Source organism: Spodoptera frugiperda, chromosome 30 (assembly GCF_023101765.2).
Source record: "Spodoptera frugiperda isolate SF20-4 chromosome 30, AGI-APGP_CSIRO_Sfru_2.0, whole genome shotgun sequence".
NCBI classification, from domain to species: domain Eukaryota; kingdom Metazoa; phylum Arthropoda; class Insecta; order Lepidoptera; family Noctuidae; genus Spodoptera; species Spodoptera frugiperda.
In genome coordinates, this window is record NC_064241.1 from 7,901,880 (window position 1) to 7,923,453 (window position 21,574).

General features: G+C 33.2%; 1 protein-coding gene across 1 annotated transcript; it reads left to right on the forward strand.

Moving 5' to 3' along the window:
• The first annotated feature begins 1,265 nt into the window (after positions 1 to 1,265).
• On the forward strand, positions 1,266 to 21,336 carry LOC118269907 (uncharacterized). The gene is made up of 4 exons (XM_035585281.2): positions 1,266 to 1,709; positions 2,298 to 2,474; positions 16,329 to 16,439; positions 18,623 to 21,336. The coding sequence occupies exons 1-4, from the start codon at positions 1,646 to 1,648 to the stop codon at positions 18,847 to 18,849; spliced, it is 579 nt and encodes a 192-aa protein (XP_035441174.1). The 5' UTR covers positions 1,266 to 1,645; the 3' UTR covers positions 18,850 to 21,336.
• Positions 21,337 to 21,574: the final 238 nt, after the last annotated feature.

Consider the following 21,574-nt stretch of genomic DNA (forward strand, 5'->3'; position numbering starts at 1 on the left):
CAGTCAGCCTCAACCCTAACATCACATCGAAAATTTTGATAGTCTTGTGAGTGCAGGATATTGGGTCAAGTCTTAATTCCTTTGACTTAGGAAGTTTGTAGTGTGTGTGTATGGAAGTGTGGGAGAGCCATGCTTCGGCACGAATAGGCCGGCTCGACCGAACCGAAAACCGCCGTGAAACAACGCTTGCGTTGTGTGAGTGAGGTTACCGGAGGCCCGATTCCCCCCTTCCCAATCTTCCCAATCTCGGATTCCCCAACAACCCTTAAATTCCTAACCCTCAAAAGGCCGGCCACTTGTAACGCCTCAGGTGTTTCAAGTGTCCATGAGCGGCGGCAATTGCTTACTATCAGTTGATACGTCTGCTCGGTTACCGTTGGGTGTTCTAAAAAAAAAAAATGCCTTGATATTTCTTTCTTTTTCTATTCTATTCTCTTTTCAAATTTTATTTGCCGCCGCAGACCAACCGCAGATCATGCAATGGCGCCTTGTGCCCTGATTATCAGCTCTACTTACAGTCTGCAGTTTTGGATATATTGGACCTACTTATTATATTCTTACTAATTTTATTAAGTGATTGAAACTAGATCGGTTGAAGTGAGCATGAATTGCATTCAGATTCTTCCTGACTAAAACCACCGTTACTCTAACTCGTTAGAACGGGGTGATAAAAGTCCTGCTTCGAACCGGAGCCTGGTAATCCTTGCGAATCTCCGCCAGCTATAGGGCGGTTTTCCACCGGAGCTATTTTTATAAGAAGGTAATCAAAAATGAAATCGGTAAAAAGCGTAACCTCATTATCATCGAGTGCTATTCAGTATGCATCCGAGTACTTACCTAACAATATTATCTACATTTTATCGCTATTGATCATATACGTCTTATGGATGCAGGATCGATTTTTTTTTAAGAATAAAATCGAGGGCTAAGCTCTGGTGGTTTAGTGCGGTCAGGAAATAATTGGGCCGATTTTTTACAAGATCGAATATTGGTGTTGATGTATTTTTTACTTCTATAGGTAGATAGGTACCTACATAATATGTAGATATGTGGATATAGATTTAAGTTGTAAATAGTTTTCGTTGCATAATACTAACAATCAGGTCATCCGTAACTTTTGTGACTAATTGTGAATAAGCCCGTTCATTAAAGCCTGCAATGTATGCACATAGGTATTGCTCAAGCGTTAATTTCTGCATAACCCTAGGAGGAAATTATGCGTGAAGCTATCTAACGATAGTATAAAATTTGCAAGGACTACATTTCGGTTTACAATATTCCCATGGAGTCGTGATACAGTCGTCGAAGAAGTTTAGAGGTCAGCTTAGCTCTTAGAATAGAATCTTCAAGCGATGTGCGTTGCATGAACATTGTGCGCTCGGCTGCCTTCGAAAGCGCACGTTCGGACCGTACCGCTATGCAAGAAAAATAATCCCGTCCACAAAACTCGCGTCCGGCGCGTTATTAATCAACCACAATAGCAATAAGCAATATTTCGAAATTCGTCAATCCTTTTCTGAGACCTTCATTCTACTTCAATGCCGACTGAAGTTTTTTTCGATTGTGACACCGTTAAGTTAAAACATGCGTTTACATATGTTTTGGTGATTTAATTTGTTTGTAACAATTTGTTTTTGTATTCAAGATGTATGCGAAGAAGGTTTTTGGTTTATTTTCTTCAGTGCTTCTGTCGATACTTGTGATAACCGGTAAGTTTAAACTTCTTTTTGGTCTTTTTACCTTTAAGTCTACCGTTTTAATTTGAGTGTTGAACCGTTTACTCTTAATGTAGAGTTGCTTCACGGTGGTTAAATAGGTACATATTCTAAACATAGATTAAAAGTATCTAGAAACAAAGATAACTATTGCCAAAAATGTTATAAATATCAGTGTTTGTCTTCTAACTGTCTATAAAGTCTTATATATCTAAATAAAATTAAATTCCATACTTGCACATTGGTGCTACTTACATAGATTTCACATACAAAAAAGGATACTACTGTCTTGAAAGACTCACGATAGCCCTTAAAATTGATTTAGTATTTAAATCTCCCGACGAGACGAGCTTAAAGCCCTTTGAACATGTATTTTCAGTTGACTCATTCTTATTTATCAATGCTGTATGTCCAGAGTACCGGAGTTCTTACTACGAGGTTCTTATTTCGATTTTCCACTAACTATTTTGAGTTACCCACCTAATATTGTTACGTTGTTTTAATTTGTTAAGCAAGCACTTATTGTAAGACAAGTGTCTTTAACTGTTTTGACATTTTGTCGAGTCTTTATGTATTTTTCAGGAGGGTCAGAAGATGGAAGTCGGGTGAAGCGAGTCCGTGCAGATAGTAGTGCGGTGGCTCGTGAACCAGCACAGGCTTTGGATGCCCCTGACCCAGAACAGGGCGCAGCTCCTGCCCCACCAGCCTTCCTTAGCCCCTCTGTGAAGGAATATCTTGAACTGGGAATGGCTATACCCGGTAAGTTAAAAATAATTTTCATTGTCTATTCAAACTGTTGTCTGTTTATGACCTTTCACTATCACAATACCAAGATGATAATGCGAATGTTTGATATTTTTTATTCTTAATTGTTTATTTTTTATAATTGTCTAGGTACTTACCTAGACATACATATGTGTTTTAGAGATTATTTTTTCTCACACGAATAAAATATTTCAGCTATATTTACACCTGAACTTTTTTACACTACGTATTTTGACTAAGAACTTTATTGGGCCTAGGATATACCTACTAGGATTTAGCTGATACAAAAACTTGTTAATATTCATCATGATAAATGGACAATGTCATTTTCGTATTTGACTATAACTAGCTATGTTCAAATATTATGTATCTATTTGAATTTCTGTTCATAAATTACCTATTTACAAAACGTCATTAACGTTTTTGCGTTAAGGCGTCTCATCAACCAAAACCGAAATTACCACAAACCATGAGCTTATACTAATATACACCGTAAATATAGACTGACGCATCTACCACAACATCTACTGTACTTACCTAAATATTTTACCAAGGACCTTACGTTTTTGCTTTGTCAAAGTTATGCGTACTTCGGACTTCCATTATAATACCCAATATACTTAACGTACCGATATATCTATTGTACGTATGGGTACTAATGGGTCTGAAATAAAGATTTTTTATGTCTACTCTTGTGCGTAAAGTATATAATATTTTCCCTGTCAAAATCAAAGAAAAAAGCTACCTAATAAGTAAATTAGCTACCAACTTAGTCATATTTTACCTTCTAAAATAACCTAACTATAACTCGTAATAAAGGTCCTGAATGAAGATGTACTTGCCTAATGTTTGTCGAATAGCGAAAACCTCGACTCACGGATATAGGTGGGTATGTGGTGGGTATCTCTTATAGGCACGAGTATACTTAACCTATGGATAACGTACTTGTAAATGCGGTCATTTATTTATTACAATACAATACAATACAAAGAAAAAGATGTTTCCTATTATATTATACATACTCGTATTTCAAACATTTAAGTAGACGGATTTTTGTCCTCGACATTTGTAAAGTTTATTGACATGTTCGCGGATCTTGAAACGTTTTATTAATTGTTTGAAGATAAAAGATAATTATTATTTTATCTAATTTTTAAAAGTTCAAGTATTTAGCTGTCACGATGTTTAATAAAAAGTTTAAAGACTAGACTAGCACGCAGGTAGATGAATGGGCAATTATCTTTGCTACTATGATCATAAAATCAGTTGCGGATTTTTTCGATCTTTTATTGTTCCTCTTTGTGTAAAGGTAGGTAATGATCGAAGCATTGGCTTAAATTTTGCTTCAAACAATAGATATCCATATATCTATTGTACGTATGGACTACTATTGGGTCTGAAATAAAGGATGTTTACTCTTTTGTGTAAGGTACAAATAATAGTACCTATCTATATAATTTCCCCGCCAAAATCAAAGAAAAAGCTGCTTAAAAATATCCCGAATACGAAAAAGTAAAGTAGCTACACTTAGCCATATTAGTTTAAAAACGGACCCACTACTAAAAAAACCAAACTTATACTCGTAATAAAGATTCTGAATGTACTTATATGTAATGTGATGTACTTGCCTAATGTTTGTCGAATAGCGAAAACCTCGACTCACGGATATAGGTGGGTATCTCTTATAGGCACGAGTAAACTTAACCTATTGATACTGTACTTATGAACTCGGTCATTTATTTATTACAATAAGTATAATACAAAGAAAAATATGTTACCTATCATATTATACATTATTATAAACACCCAAATACGTTATTAAAGTAGACGGATTTTTGTCCTCGACATTTGTAAAGTTTATTGACATGTTCGCGGATCTTGAAACGTTTTATTAATTGTTTGAAGATAAAAGATAATTATTATTTTATCTAATTTTTAAAAGTTCAAGTATTTAGCTGTCACGATGTATAATAAAAAGTTTTAAGACTAGACCAGCACGCAGGTAGATGAATGGGCAATTATCTTTGCTACTATGATCATAAAATCAGTTGCGGATTTTTGCGATCTTTTAACGTTCCTCTTTGTGTAAAAGTAGGTAATGATCGAAGCATTATGTTAAATTTTGCTTCAAACAATTAAAAAATATTACTACTACATTTATATTCGTAAATCACTACCTAGTATAAAACAAAGTCGCATTTTCTGTCCCTATGTCCCTTTGTATGCTTAAATCTTTAAAACTACGCAACGGATTTTGATGCGTTTTTTTAATAGATAGAGTGATTCAAGAGGAAGTTTTATATGTATAATACATGCATAATCACCATTGCACCCATGCGAAGCTGGGGCGGGTCGCTAGTACTTTATAAATTCATTAAAAATGAGCTATACTATATACCTAAGCAATATAACCTATCCTAGTAACTCCTTGTATTGCGGCACCCAGCGTGGTGGCAGCGTGTGCTTACCTCAATACGTAATTAGGTGCTCGTGCCGTTGCTATGAAATATGCATACTTACTTCATAACAATTGTCCGCTTACTAATCGGTGGACGTTTGTATGATTTATTGAATAATTAACAACAATAAATTATAATTAGGCACATTCTAATTATAAGTTAATTGGTGTCTAATCCAACATATTGATTGTTAGAAAGACGTTACTAACCTAGTAAGAGTGAAGCGATCTAAACTGTATTAAGTTGAATAGGGATTGTATTTTGAAGGCCTTGCGTTTATTCTAAGACGTGCGTCGAGCAGCCTTGTTCTATCAAGATTTTGACTTACTCTTGCGTTGTCTTAGCGCTTAACTATACTGTCATTCACAAACAGAGGTACTAGAGTACGAACGAGGTCGTATTCATAACGCACGGCTTTGGGCAACGCACCCAGAGTAAATCGGGCAGTTGCGTAATTCATTAGCATCCGTATGTAGGAACGATGAAAGCTTGCAATTCAATAACAGTAATTAGAAAGGTTTATCGTACGCATCTCTGTCTTGAAATCGTAGGAAATACTTCGTTTTAGATTCAACGATTCCATTTATGATCCATTATTGTGTGATTATGATGTACTTCGGGTGTGTATGTTCGTGTCTTACACGTGTCTTGTCTATATGAATTTTAACTTATGTAATAAGTACCTACTCACCTCCAAGTGTTTTAGGTACTCATACTTGCGGTTTCGGTTGTTTTTCTGAATTTTCTTGAAAGGCTTCTGGGTGGATTATATTAAAAGTAGTACGAAATGCAATTTGTTTTTAAAATAATGTATGTATATGAAAATCTTAGTTATGCACGCACAAACATGAAGTGAACTTATAAGTTTTTATGTTCATTAGGTATATTAAAATGCCTTTTATATAGACAACATAAATATGACCATAGTCTTAATTACTTATCCATGGACAATTCAGGTACAACCGGAAATATTAATACCTACAATAAGTAGATTAATTTTGTGCCCTTCTAATATTCTGTCGGAAAAACCGGGCGATGTGTCATGCTTCCTAGAATGGAAATGAATCGTTAAAATGTTGTTTTATTAGTTTTTGTGAACCTTTATCAATTATAGAAAATTTTCGGGCTAGAAAATCGAAAACTTGAGCTTCGCATCTTCCTCGCACAGCTACACAGCTTAGTATCAGTGGAAAAGGTCACATAGGTTAACTGCTTAGTCATTACATCTTTGTGGCATAGCTACATAGCACATCTCTGGTCGTAAAATACCATGAATGTAGAGACGTAAAATTTTACAAGCTTTTTAAGTAGTTTCTTATTTTAATAAGGGACCAGCTTATTAAATTAAACGCATATTTCTAGGTACTTACTTTGCGATCGTTTTTAAGCATGCCTAAACATACATATACTACATACATACATATACCACCTAAGTAGATATGATTGATTTACGCGCAGTTTGCATTCGCGTGCATCGCTATTAGTCAATCAGTCTTTCATTCATTGATTGACAAATACATACATTCCTCGGGTAATTTTTGATGTATTTTGATTGTATTAAGAATAGTGGAAAGTAGTTACGTTTTTTATGTGGCATTATGAGCCATTAATTGCACCTTTGCCTCCCTTTTCAGGGATAAAAGTGCTAGACAGTACGAATAACGAATGTAGATGGGAAAATGAAAAATATAGAAAAGAAAAATCAGCCATTTTTTTCTTTAATATAACCACATCAAAAATAAATAATATTTTATTTCACAATCTTAAAAAATAAACCATTAAATTAAATAGAAAATTGGAATCAATTTACATTAATTTTATATTTTTATCCGTATAAACGTCACGCTCAAGTCGTTTAGAGATGTATATAGAGATTAACTTAATAAGTTTGTGTTGAAATCGTTTTTTTCCTTGCTTGCAACCCAGTTTCATACGTCCATACATAGTCATATCTTTACATAGTAAGTATGCACTAATATAGTCGTGTAAACGATGTTTTAAGCCTTTGTTTCACGTTTCAAGCCTGGATAGTTTCACTGGCTTTAATTGAGTGGTTAGGCTTGATTGACTTCGATACCATTGACATGAATGCAATGTTAGGAATTAAATTATTTAACTTCATAAACTTCTTTAGGTATAAGAGTTGTTTAAAATTACAGGTATTAGTTATAACCGAAGCTGATTATTATAGTAAAGCGAGAGAGATCAAAGAAACTTACCCAATTTTTTTTCTTTGAACAATCATATTGATGTTACCATTGTTGATGTAGTTGTCTGAATTCCACGTGATAAATTGAAAGCATTTTCTCCAGAAACTGATGAGCACCTATTGAAGAAACTTAACAAAACTTTAGTAAAACTGTTAAATCTCAAGATATTATTATAAACAATTAGATGTTTGTTTACATAATCCATCTGCAATAAGATGTGTGTAATTGATTAGAATTCGCTGATTGCCATGAAGAGAGCTCCGATTACTTAGATTGTGGCCGTTTGAGCAAATCGCCCTGACATTCTGTACGTGGCCTGAGGTCGACATGAAGGCAGTCATGTGTGTGCACAACACTAATCTGTTATACATCCATCAACACGTCGTTTCAACTTAGGCCCGATCATTCAATCGTATGATAAAAATATCAATCATATTAATAAAGTATTTTTGACATGAACACGTAAACAGGCTTGTAAAAATTAATTATATATTCATATGTCATGCTAATTTATTATTTCAATGTTTTTGGTTATGTGGTTGACGCGTGTAGTTGAGCGATCGGGAGCTATGTCTTCGATTGTCACTTGGCGCAAATAGTGTGATCAGTTTGGGATGTCTCCTACTCATAATTATGAAACCTAAATATATTAAAATAAGTTCAAAGGAGACTTGATCAACTACATAACATACATAACATAAGTGGCTCTACTTTTTTGAAATTGGTACCCAAATTAATAATTCAAAGTTTGTTTTCTTTTTTATTTTGATTTGCTATTTTTACTAAATGGCTTTAACCTTCAACTGCGATGAATATTCCAGACATATATGATGGTATCTCGTAAATTATAGACCCGTCTTGGTTTTATTTGGATCCACGCCCGCGATTTTATAAATAGGATTAAATGAATCAGCAACTGGTTTTGATCCAGCTAGACAACATACGTTAAGTGAATTTTTAAGGAACATATAAGTAGTTTTGTTTGTAGCGATTTTGTCCATACATCTGAAAAAAAAGTTATTATGGAAATAATTTGTGTAGAAAAATAATAACCAATTTTATGATTTCGAAATAATTCGAGCTCTATTTTCCAAGGTTGCTTTGTATAGTCGTGGTTCGTATTTACAATGACAATTGTGAGTAATTATTTCCTACGATCAAGAACTTTTTGACTGACTAAAACAATACTCGAAGTATTGATGTATAATTGGCGAGGCGTTGCCCGATCATGTGGGCGAACAATGGGCTGCAAGATCACACGCCGATTAAATTCATATTTACACACGAGACGTGTTTGACCCGTACAACCTGCGCGTACGATTATCGCAATACATTCAGCGAAATTGTTTTAATTCAAATATTATCGTAATCATTACTTAACTTGTAATAAGAGTAATATTTAAAACGACTTGGGCGTTTCGAATGAGGTTAAACTCAGTTAAAAATCCATTAGAATTAATAATGCCTTCGTTTACGTTTCTTAATGTATTTTATACCTATAGTAGCTTAAACTCTTTTGTTACTGGCCTTCAATTTGAGTATTTTTGGACCGCGAATAGAATAATTATAGAATGCAACAGCATTTGAATAAGTTGGTTTGTCTACTTAACGCCGCCGTCACCGCGTCGAGCTTGCGACATAGTGCTATAACTGCGTTGCGCCATGCGTGGGTCATATAGTCATATGTAGCTATTATTAATGATAAAGATAACGCTTACCACTAACGCACTGGCCGAGCCTTGTAATGCTCCTGACAGTTTAGTCGATCTCATTAAACATAATGACAAACACGGGCACACCGTGTTTGTGCAATGGGTTGTTATTCTGACATAGATTTGTTGGAATAATATTTTTGATTAAAGATTTTTATTTGCTTGAAGATAAATATTAACCTTAGCAGGTTGCACAAGAGCCTTAGCAGGTTGGAGAAGGATGTAGGAACCTACTTCAATTGTTTCTGTAGATGATTTATCTGATGTAAAGACTAAAAAAAAAACTCCACGACAATACCAGTGAAAATTGGTACACGTGAATTCTAAGAGAGGCTTGAAAATTGCACCTTATAAATTGAGATTCTATATACACCGACTTTAATTGACCTAGAAAATTAATTTCAAAGCTAGTTCAAGGTGTCTTTTTATTATTTTTCTTTAATCCAATCATTTCTAAATATACTTCTAAAAATAATTCCATGTAGATCTTGTTAAGCCGGTTTCGGCTTTAAAGATGTACAATAAATACGAATATTGTTTAGCACATAAGCATAGAAGAATTGTTTGTCGTTGATTTAAATGCCAATGTATTAGAACGAATAATTCTAACAAGCACTAACTCTCTGTACGCCTTTTAATACGAGTGTTGCGTTGCGCTCTCATAGTTCACATTTAAGTAGGCGTGCACGCAAAATAATTGTTATAAAATAACGTACATAAGTTTAATTGTAATGCGTATTATTATGTACGAGTATTATATAATGTCTACACAAGCCTGTGTTGTCTGTTTGTGGTCGTAAAGCGCGACTACTGAGTACTCTTTGAATTTGTCTAATGTAAACATGAATATTAATGGACACGCGTTTACTGATCGTCATAAAACTTTTAGTTATGAAATTTTACTTACAATCAAATTACCTAATTGCTTAGTAACACCAACTATAGTTACAATTAATGTGAAACTGCAATAAACAGCTTATTATACAGTTCGATTTTCACTGTCAATGTTAAGCGAAACCAAAACTGTCGTCGTGGTACAAGCCGAATATTATGTAAACGGCGGTGACCTTGTTTCAACCTGTCCTCGTCTTTAGTAAGTTCGGTAGGGTCACTTCATTTCGCACTTCGATTACGTGTCCATTGGGGCCTTAACTCTATAATATTGTTTCCTCAAAATATCCATGAATGACTTGTTTAACACCAACGTTACATAACTGATAAAAGGAAGTCTAAGAGTGTACCTACTCTGCGGTTTATTTTGATAATATAGCCTTGTGACCGCAATAGGTCATTCGATCTGGTATTTGTTGTGTTTATACATTTTAAGAATAAATGTAAGTATTATTCTCGATTAAATAACGGTAAAGATGTAAATATTTTATGATTCTTAAAGCTTGTTTTATTGTATGCAGTTAATAAGGAAATTATAATTCAAGAGTCTACTGCATTTGAAAGTGGTATTAAACAAAATATTAGAGATTTTTTTTTCCAATAACATCTACTAAAGTTCTTATTTTCACTGCTAAGCACGGAGCCCTCATTGGACGAGTTCCCATTTAGTTAGAGACGAGTTTTTACCACGAGATCCATTACGTCTTCGGTTAACTGCACTCTATACATGGGTCTGCCAGTAACCGTCCACTGGTCCATTACGTCAGATGTCAGTAATTTATCATCACGATCACAAAACATAATGCAACCACGTTACGAGATAGATATTAAAACATTTAACGAACGCTAGAGTGGTGCCTACTATAGTCATAGGTACGTTTGTAATGCCGGATGGTCTTTAGCGACGCTCCGTAAATTCTTGTTTGGTCACGTAATATTAGAACATCTTTTATTTTCTCATAACATTGAAGGTTAACTGGTTGCATCTGAGGTAGCAGACGCTCGTAGGTTGCATGAAGATTGATGCGTCGGTTTAGCATGTTCTAAAATGCGAATGTAACTTTGCAATATGTGATGGTCATATTTAGATAAGTAAAGCGACGTACTTAATATTTTACATCAAGATAAATATCTGACCTGTTAAATATTAAGGTGTGTTTCGTTTTATTCGTTCGCACCAATTTCTCGCGAAGCCAGCTATCGGTTTAGTAAAATCTTTTTGCATGCATTACCTACATTGTTTATTCGTAAGCAAGATCCCATCCAATCCAATATCACCATGACATCTAAGAAAGGAGAACGGGTGATTTAGTAAGGTGGTATAAAGACGATTAGCTCACTGTTTAAATAAGGACCTTGGAGTGAAATACATACAAAAATTCCATAACCAATTTGGATTAAAATATTGAATCTTATCTAGTTTAACAGCTACATATTTGCAAGAGATTGCAATATGATGTCTGCAGTATTTCATTCTTATATTGCAATCAGTATATCAGAAATTAAATCGTTAAAGCATTATTCGATGCATTTCGTACTAAATTGTTGGTATGTGTCTACACTGACTACACTCTACGTCTATGCAAGTTTCATGTTCGCTGGCAGAATAATTAATTGTCTGATCTAATCAATGACTTAATAATTTCATTAGAAGACTGAACGCTGAACGTGTAGTTATGCGTATGGCTACATTAGGTCGGTATTTCACAACACTGCATCTTTACAAAGAAACATTTATAGAGATAGGATGACGAAAAGGATATTCGAAATATGAACGGTGACGCCATAATGATTTATTAATTTGCTGGTGTAATTTAAACAACAATAGAATGCAAGACATTGTTTCTTTTTTTAAATATTTTTTTTTTCTAATCTTTTTGTACTAATCTGTAATCTGTCATTAATCTATTAGGTACTTACCTCCGTATTCAGAGTTATTTAATCGTTACTTACCTTACCACTTACTTACCCGGTCCTTAGCAATTGTTTAAGTAATCATTAAATGTCTCTGAGTGCGGCAGTAAGTATTATTAAAGTTCTATCCAATTTATGTTCGAGTGTAGTCTATGTGCATCAGTGCGTGGTTATAGGCTGCGTTGATTGATTGAAACGTCAAAATTCGGACACGGATTATTATTTATTGTCAAGGACTTAGTCGAGTGCCCTACTTTTAATTTACTTTTTTAAATTGCAAGGTAAATAAAACTGATAGGTATATTAATTATATATAGGTACTGTGTATGAAGGAAGTAACCTCGAAGCCTATCAGTTTAAAAATGATCTTACTTGCCTTTATTAAAAAATAATTTATCAAGTTTTGGATAAAAATATTTGTGTAGAATAATAATATTTGTTAGTTTAGATTAATAATTAGTTCAAAATAATTATAAAGATAGAAATAAGAAAGAGAAATTCATCACTGTATATAAAAGAGAAGCGTTGTGTTAACATTTTTTCAATTTGTGTAGAATTATGTAATATTTAGGAATATAATAAAACCAGTCGATGACCTTGTCTCATTTTTTGTATAGTGTCAATATGCCTATAATAGAATACCTGCCCACATAGAAACCAATGGAAAAACAAGAACAAGATCATTTGACATTTTACCGAACTAAAAAATATAAGTAATTTGCTTTTTCCACTAAAATAATAACGATTTAATAATATATTATTATTTGGTCTTATATTTATCGTGTTGGTCAGAACGAGATTCTGGTTTGCACTTCGACCTTTTAAGATGACTCGCCGGCTGCGGCTAGTATTTACAATACTTACAGTTCCTAGACTTACGTAACAGTTCAGGAGTTGCGTCAACCGAAGCAGACTTCTTGTAAAATCAATTCGTAGCGAGATGTTCAACAGCAAGTTTTATGTTTATTACACCTGCATTGGTGTAGGTACTCTTTCTTCTTATCGACTTTCCCTCTTAGGCAATAAAATTATGAAGTTATATTTTTATTAAAAAAAAGATAGATATTAGATAAGGTAAGGTTTAAAGTAAATTAGATAAGGTCTTTTAAAGCCTACTTTGACAACGAAAAATAAAGTGTGAGAACTATGCAACTCAAAGCATTTATTTTAATTAATTTTAAATTAGGCACTTTTGAAACGTCAAATTGAATTGTACAGTCTGTCTGTCAGTAAAGCAAGGTGTAGGTATTCTATAGAAGGGCCTAATAGATTAAAAGGAACCAGCATATTATATTAAATTAACGTTGCATGTTAGTTTTAAAACCGCATTTCATAACTCCGTTCAAATAGGACATTTCCGTCATTATACGTTTTACCTGATCAGTAAATGCTGTTTCTACGTATATTACTACTTATTACGAGTTGATAGTACTAATAAGAACTTCTAATGATAAACGATGAAAGATTTATTATAGTATCGTAAGTGACCCGGTTGTGGCCACTTTAAGAATTTTGTCGACTTTGAGGCTTTCTTAACTTATAGTTTTTGTTATCACGAACATATTTCTTGTAAAAAGTCATTTAACATGTATTAACCTTGCCTAAGAAAACCTTTTTTAAAGAACGTCCGAAAGAAAAATAACTGTATAAGAAAAAAAAAAGGAGTTTGTGCCATTTTTGGCCAGATTCGTGCCATTTGTGGCCACGGTCGTGTGCCAGTTCTGGCCATCAAAAAATACAATAAAAGTAATCAAAATTTATTAATTAAATTGGACATTTTACAAACAATGGTTTTTATTTAGTTTGGAAAATATGAAATATTATTACTTCACTTGAATTTAACTTACAAATAAAGAGATCAACATTTATATGACGTTGGTAAAAGCTGCAAAGTAAACTGACCTCCCCTTTGTGTGAAGGCAATTTATTGCAACTCTGAAAATGAAAAATATGTATTTGTTGATATGTAAAGCCAAGGAAAACAAGCCACGATAAAATAAAGGGGAAGAAGTCGGGTGTCTATGTACATTAGTTTTGGCCAGCCATGTGGCCAAAGATGGAGAAATTCATAATTTTGTCTCCATTAGTGGCCACCGTCTAAAAACCGCACTTCAGAAACATATGGCGACAAAATAACTTTAGTTTCACTTAGACAATATATTCTTCATGTAGTATTAACATAAACATCCAAACAATAAGCAAAGATTTAAAAAATAAAAACCAAATCCTCACCCGCTCGCCTTAGCCTTTTTGTTAAGATCTTAACAATTTCACCCTCAACTAAAAAGAATGACTTGTTGTATCGAAGTGAAGTTTGACACATCAAAGCTGCCAACGGTATCAGTGTCTCCAATATTCAATATTTTAAATACTGTACATCACAGAGTAATTTATTTGTCCATGCCTTAGTTATAAATATTTGAAGGTCCAAATGGCCACAAAGGGGTCGGTGGCCACAACCGGGTCACTTGCCCTATTTCATCGTTTTTACGCCTATTACTTGGCGCCACTACCTATTATTATAGGCTTTATATATTTGTAATTAAGGTTCAATTCAAAGTTATTATACCAACCAAATATATCACAGAGATGAAGCTCTACATAAATGAGAAACTCTGTATGTCTGTATACTCGTAATATGCGATATATATTAAAGAAGTACTCATTTATAAGTGACGTATATAATTATATAACAATTTATATTACTGTGAAATAAAACGTGAAATAAATGGGTGTGGTGATACGTTTTATACAAGTATATAATATTATTTCTAATTATAAAAGCGTTCGCGTCAAAACATGAAACGTTTTATAAGACAGATAAATAACAGCTCAATTTAACATGCATTTAGCTATGTTAAAAGGGTTTATTTTCTTATTACATATCTGGTGTAAAACGTCTACCAAGTCTTTATATAAACACTATGTAACATATACCGTTTATATGAATTCATTATTACTTAGATAATATTTCAAAAGGAAACCTATATTCCACAATTGCATAAGGTTTGCGGTTTAAATGCCTGTGTTCTATATAAATTAATGGTGGTCAAAGGTGAGTGTACTATCTTAGTAGCGGACTATCTTTCCTCATTAACCACGTAAACGGCGTAATCTATTCAATTATATCATAAACTATTTTATGATATCCTCCTATCTCTGTGAATAAATTTTTTTTTCTGTATAAATTGCAGGATTATACGTATGTTGGGTATTTATGTAATTTTAAGAGGGAGTCGGGTCATATTAAAATTCGAATCCAATGTAAATTAACATCATATCTTTTATATTAATTGGTATCCCTGAAGCATACCAAAGGTGTCCTATTTAATTTCACACGTGGTATTATAGAATGACGTTCGCAAATCAATATTTTTTCCGACCCGAGGTTTGAAGCTGAGTACCATTATTTAGCAAATGCATTAGTAACAACTTGAATAACGAGACATTTGATATCATAATACAGTGACAGTATTACAATATTTAAAAAAGTCAAGTACCTTCTAAGATTGCATAAGACACAACAAAAGGAATGTCACCGTTCAGTACCCTTAGTACGAGTTTGTTTTACGTTCAATGAGAACGAAACGAGAGCGCGTTCGTCGCTCTGATTGGTTGGTTCACTTGCACCGGCCAATCAGAGCGCGTTTTCGTTCAACGTAGAGCAAACTCGTACTAAGGGTACTGTTTGTTCTGCAGGTACCATCGACGTACTGAATAATTTAGCATAGGATGCTATTTCGCACAATCGAGAATCGTAGCAGTGTTCTCTTAAAGTGAAAGTCGTCACAGCAAGCGAACTTTCGTTATCTCTATAACTGCCGGGAACGGCCTAATATGCGCAAGAGTCGGTCATGAGTCGTGATTGAACGGGGACGATCATTTTCTCACGAATTTTAGAATCTAGGAGGCTAGGTTGATTGTTCAAATCATTTTCTTTACAATGGAATTGCTTCCTGATTCCATTGGAATTATGGATTACAGTGTTTTGCAATACTTTTAGTGCTGTTGATAATACAATTCTCCATTGAAAGATTGTCATATTCGTGATAAGAAGTCAAAAAACATAATTTACATTTCTTTTCTGGGTAGTGTTCAAGAGTATAGTAATATGTTGAATGAGGATATTAACTATGATTCCATTAAAAGATACAAGCTGAAATTACTTGTTAAATTGAAAAATAATTAAGTATAAGTAATTTACATGGTGTGCAGTGCCAATGTTATTCAAGGGGCGTGTCCATTGATCTATGTGGGAACTAGATACCTTTGACCTCTAAAATCGTGTCCATTAACTACAACATAATATAGTATAGCACAGTTCACATTAAACGAGTTGTAACCAAGTTAAACTACATTTTATATATGTTTTATGAACCATTATACATTTTCAATGTTAGTTATTGAGGAAAAGGAAAGATTTTTGTAAACAACAACCTTGTTTACTTTATAAAAATAGTGTCCAAGTCTTAAAATAACAATTACATATCAATGACGTCGTATTTGTATTCATTAATATTTTCCGATACAAAAGACTTCAACGCGTTCACAAAGTGCTAATAGTGTGCGGAAAATGTACCAACACACTTTATGTATTTGATTCAATTGTATGGAAACTTCAATAAACATATAATCACATAATATTTTTTTTTGTATTTTCAGGGAAACCAGGTACAGACTACCCAGTTCTTGGTGCGGTGCCATACACAAACTTTTACTGCGATGACCAGCCTTATCCAGGCTTTTTCGCGGATATGGAGACACGCTGTCAAGGTAACTATTAAAACAAACAGATGAGAGACATGAACAATACAGAAATATTTTTATTGTTGCAATCCTGAGTATATTTCTCACCAACTGTCATGCTCTATGATTTACATATTTTTCTAACAATATGCCTAAAGCACTTTCAATTATAATTTGTCATACGTTCACAAAACTTTTGATTAGGCTGATGGCATTCTATTGTGAATTGATGTACACCTTCGTTTTTTGAAATACAAGATATTAATCTTAAAATAGATGTGGGTGGAGTTTGATTCGAATTCTTTATATCTTCAATATAATATATCAACAAATAAAAAATAGACAAATGATATTAATTAGGACGTGGGTGTTCATCGCCGTAGTTCTTTTGTTCGAACAATGGTTTTGCGATTTTGTCCAACCTTGGCCGTGCTATAATGATTTACTTCACTGACCTTATAACTATGAGGTCAGATAAATTATGGCTTAGAGTAACCCGGAACCTGCTCTCGATATGTTAGGCTAAATCGTGAGGACTACATTTAAAAAATCCCCACTTAATACAAATTGATGGACTCGGCTCCATCTTGTAATATTTTATTTAATAATTAACATGATTTATTTAAGATCCTATGGACGTTAATTGATGATGTGTTAGAACAAAAAATAAGAATAACTTCCTGGTCATCGAAATTAGATTTGAAGAGCCACTACTTAAATATTCAAAGTAGGTTTTATTGGTTTCAATATAAACTTTGTTCCCACAACAGTTTTAATATAATTAACAACAACGTGAACAAGCCTTCTTAAACGAATTAGCATAATATTGAGTTAATTAAACACTCGATTCCATATTTCTGTAGATGAAGCAACTGTTCATTATAGATCAATACGAAACTGTGCTAATTGGTACAATAAATAGCCTTTTAAGATTCTTGTTATTTTATTGAATTTTGAACGCTTATTTGTAACTGTAGTAGGTAAGCAGGTAGTGTCCTATAGTTATTACTGCATACTATACTGTAGTACTTTAGATTTGTAGTACTTTAATGTAGTACTGTAGATATATCTCTGTCCGAATATTCTCGTGAGGAGTCGTCTACAAACTTCATATCGGAACCACAAAAGAGTTTGGATTTAATAGTACGAAGTGTACATAGCAGAAGGTTCTATGACGTAACGTAAAGCAATAAAATAAAACATTAATGGTAAAACAAACATAAGGAAACTCTAAAACACAAAATGTTTACGGTCACATTTTGACATCATCATTTATAGAAAAGGTAATAAGTACAAAATATTGTTACGCAAAACACATTTATGATCGATGATAGATGAAAGAGCATTTCAATAAGTTCAAGAGATTTATTGAAGCTTGTTTGTCTACTCGTACGAGGAACATTTTGCAACACGAGTATGTGACATTACTCAATGTTAACAGTTGTATCGATCAGGTAGTTCGCCCTATTTGTAGGCCAAGTAGATTCTTTAACCTTTTCTTTGAAATATTTACCTTTAGTTACGTTTGTGTGTAAATTGCTCGGCAATAGAATTAGTAGCTGTTTCGCAGTAGTTTCGAGTATAGAGTGACGGGTAACTAATTAGAGACTATTTATTAACTCGTAACTTTGAATTGGTTTCATTATTTCTAGTCGCAAGTGTGTGAGGGTCCGATGCCCGATTTCGATAGTGTGTTATTAGGTTTTATGAGTTTGATATTCTGAATAGCACTAAGCATAACATTGTTGTTGCGGGAATGACATCAAATTATTTGCTTAATTATATCAGACTTGTATAAAAGCTTCTGATTTTACCCTATAAGTAATAATTTATTTCACCAACCATTTTGTTCATCACTCTTTTTTATTTAATCCTAAAGAAAAATTACCTAAGGAAAGGCTTTCCTCCCATCAAAACTGTATCCTTAGTACGACTTTGCTTTACATACGTTTTGAGTAATCGAAACGAGAGCGCGTTCGGTGTTCTGATTGGTTGGTTAATTCAAGCCGGCCAATCACAGCGCCGAACTCACTCTCGTTTCGATTAATTTAATCGTAAACCAAACTCGTACTAAGGGTGGATTACTATTTCAATTCTTCACTAAAACTGCAAAGCTAATGAAGTATCTTGTTCTAAGAGTACTGATTACCATCAAAATTCTTTACCTTCACTAAAACTGCAAAGCTAACAAACTATCTTACATTTTCCAGCGTGGCACTACTGTGACATCGATGGTCGTCAGGCGTCGTTCCTCTGCCCCAACGGCACGGTGTTCTCTCAGGGAGTAGCGTCCTGCGACTGGTGGTTCAACGTGCGATGCGCATTGTCACCAGCTCTCTACCGACTCAATGCACGGCTGTACCGTCGGAAGAAGCAGTCCAGGCCGAAACCACATCGCCTTATAGACAAGAAACTCATTTCGGAAATATTTTTGTAAATATTTTGTAGGTATATGCGTTGTTAATTGCCATGAGTTGTTAGATATGTTGTCGGTGGTTCGGGTTATTTATCTGCAAATTAATATAACATAAAATGAAATAAATTAACAACACTAGTTTGTTACAGAATTGATAAAATATATTAACCTTCACTTACAATGTCCATGCACATAAAAAACCCCTTATTCACTTTAAGTATCCGTTAAGTTTTACCAGTAGTACAAAATATTTGTATCGAATCCTTTAAGTTTAAAGAACCTGAAAAATTATGAATTCTAACTTTGTGGGTAAAAAAAAGGTATAAAATTCCTGGCATAATACAATTTCAAACATACAAATCTACCAAACCATACCCGAAAATAAGTAAGAAACAAATCTTAAGTCGGTACATATCTGGCTTCTCATGGGGAATTGATAATGTATTCAACGAGTATAGGATTAGATTTAGATAGAGCATTTTGTAAGTACCTACTTAAATAGTAATTACCGTAATAATTGAAATCTTTACCTATGTATAATAAAAAACAGCTGTAATTTATTTAACATCACACAATCATTGGATATGCTCAAGCATATTTAATTTTTGTATTATGTTATGCTATTATAACTTAAGGTCTTAAAAACCTTTTTTACCACCATTAGGTTTCTATACATTTGATTTTCTTTTAAATATGTAACTAAATATTTATAGCGACTTATCATTGTAGAGGTTTTCTTTTCCTGTTATATTTCACAATGACATACTCGTTGATCTAAATATTTAAGTGATTTTAAATAAATTGTCATTTACGTTGAAAGTGTCCATAAAGACAAAGGAAATTTAGGTTTATTAATACGTAGATTTTCCACTTAATTATAAAATGATAAAGTTATTAAAGAAATTGATTCACAGTCAAGAGACGATGTAAAACTATAGTTTATCAAGTTTTCAGTGGAATAAACCTACATTACAATGCACCAGGATACATATTAGTGATACTCTTACTGTGATAGAGGTAATGGCAGACATTAATAACCTACCTTTATCCAAAATCTCTCGATCCATCTTCTCTTTTTATCAGAAACTGAAAAATTACGTAAAAAATCACTCTCAGTACCCCTACGTTTAACGAGATCAAAACGAGAGCGCGATCTGTGCTCTGATTGGCCGGCGCGAATAAACGAACCAATCAGAGCACTGACCGCGCTCACGTTTCGGTCAAGTTGAAAGTAAAACAAACTCATACTAAGCCCTCAGATCGAGTTTGGTTACTAAGATACGATACTCTACTGTGTACCTAATGTTTATCAATTGATCTGTTTACCATTCTAACAAATTGTATCTCTATACAATATCTGTGAATAGTCTGAAACAGTAAGTCAATTTCCGCACACAAAAAAGATAAAACCAGATAAAAGAAGTTGTTTTATATTTTTTACTTAGAAGTATTTCGTGCTCTTATCAATAGTAAGTATGATGTTTTGAATGAACGAATATACTACTACATTTATGTATGTCGTTTAATTTAGTAATTTTGTATTTATGCAAAATATTTTTTACTATATTGATGAACACATTATGTAACTTAAATCCTTTGATTTATTATGTCTAATAATAGAAGGTTTAACCTTCAGGAGAATAGTACACTTCTATAAAGCCCTATAAAATGACATACATATATGTAGTTAGGTACCTACAACCTATCAATTTAAAGACATCAGTGTCACGAGTTGAAGATTTATGAAGTTAAGAAGCTTAGTTACATTAAGCAAGTACGATGATACACTGCCATGATGATAGTCAATGATGACAGATAGATATACTTTGTACATACATATTTAATCACAGATTTTAAACATAAGAAGATTTTATTCATCAGAATTATCTCTGATTAAATGTTTTGATACCTCCCATTATACACTTGCTTGTAGTATGTTCAGAAATCGACCATACCTATATACATACCTAGTTTAAATATTTTGGTATATTACATAGTCTTGTCATAAATATTGTACAATGTATTGGCGCCAAAATGAGAAAACACAAAATAATTAACAATCGTATAAAAATGACAGATTCGAAATTCAAATAATTGTATTTTTTTTTTATTTTTACGTGTACCAGTGTTTATGGCCAGACTAAGTATATCATTAGAACTTATTGTAAAATGGGATATTTACCATGTTTATTAATTTTGTGAGTTTCCGATATTTCGGCGCTGTTGCAAGCGCCATGATCACGGATGAACTGAGAATAAACATGGTAAATATTCCGTTTTAAGTTCTAATGATATCACTAGTGATCATGTCAGTTTAAAAACTTATACAGTTAGTTACAAATTGGTTGCGTTTGCTTTTAGTACCTAATACTGAACATTGATATAGTTAAATAAGTAATGACATTTGTAAATATGAAACTGTCATTATTAGTTGTGTGGAGATCTCTCTGTGACGGAGTTGTAGATTTGTAGGAACTTAGATTTCAATAAATGTGTTTTGTAAGATAATTGAATGTATTTCATTTGTTTCTTTATTATAATAGATATTTATAGACACAACTTTATATACAATTACATCGCAGATTAAGAGGATTGTTTTTTCCACTAATAGAGTAAATTCAGTACCAATGTGTAGGGACCTCAGTATGAGTTCCATTTGTGAAGGTTTCTCACTTATCCAGGCTCCACTTGACCTAGTTTCACTGTAGAATATGATTAATATATGTATCAAAAATTTCAACTAAAG

Excerpts from the sequence above, each read along its gene's own strand:
- LOC118269907 (XM_035585281.2), top strand. The coding sequence starts at position 1,646 with ATGTATGCGAAGAAGGTTTTTGGTTTATTTTCTTCAGTGCTTCTGTCG. Across the intron at positions 1,710-2,297 it reads GTCGATACTTGTGATAACCG|GAGGGTCAGAAGATGGAAGT; the intron begins GTAAGTTTAAAC and ends TGTATTTTTCAG. Across the intron at positions 2,475-16,328 it reads ACTGGGAATGGCTATACCCG|GGAAACCAGGTACAGACTAC; the intron begins GTAAGTTAAAAA and ends TTGTATTTTCAG.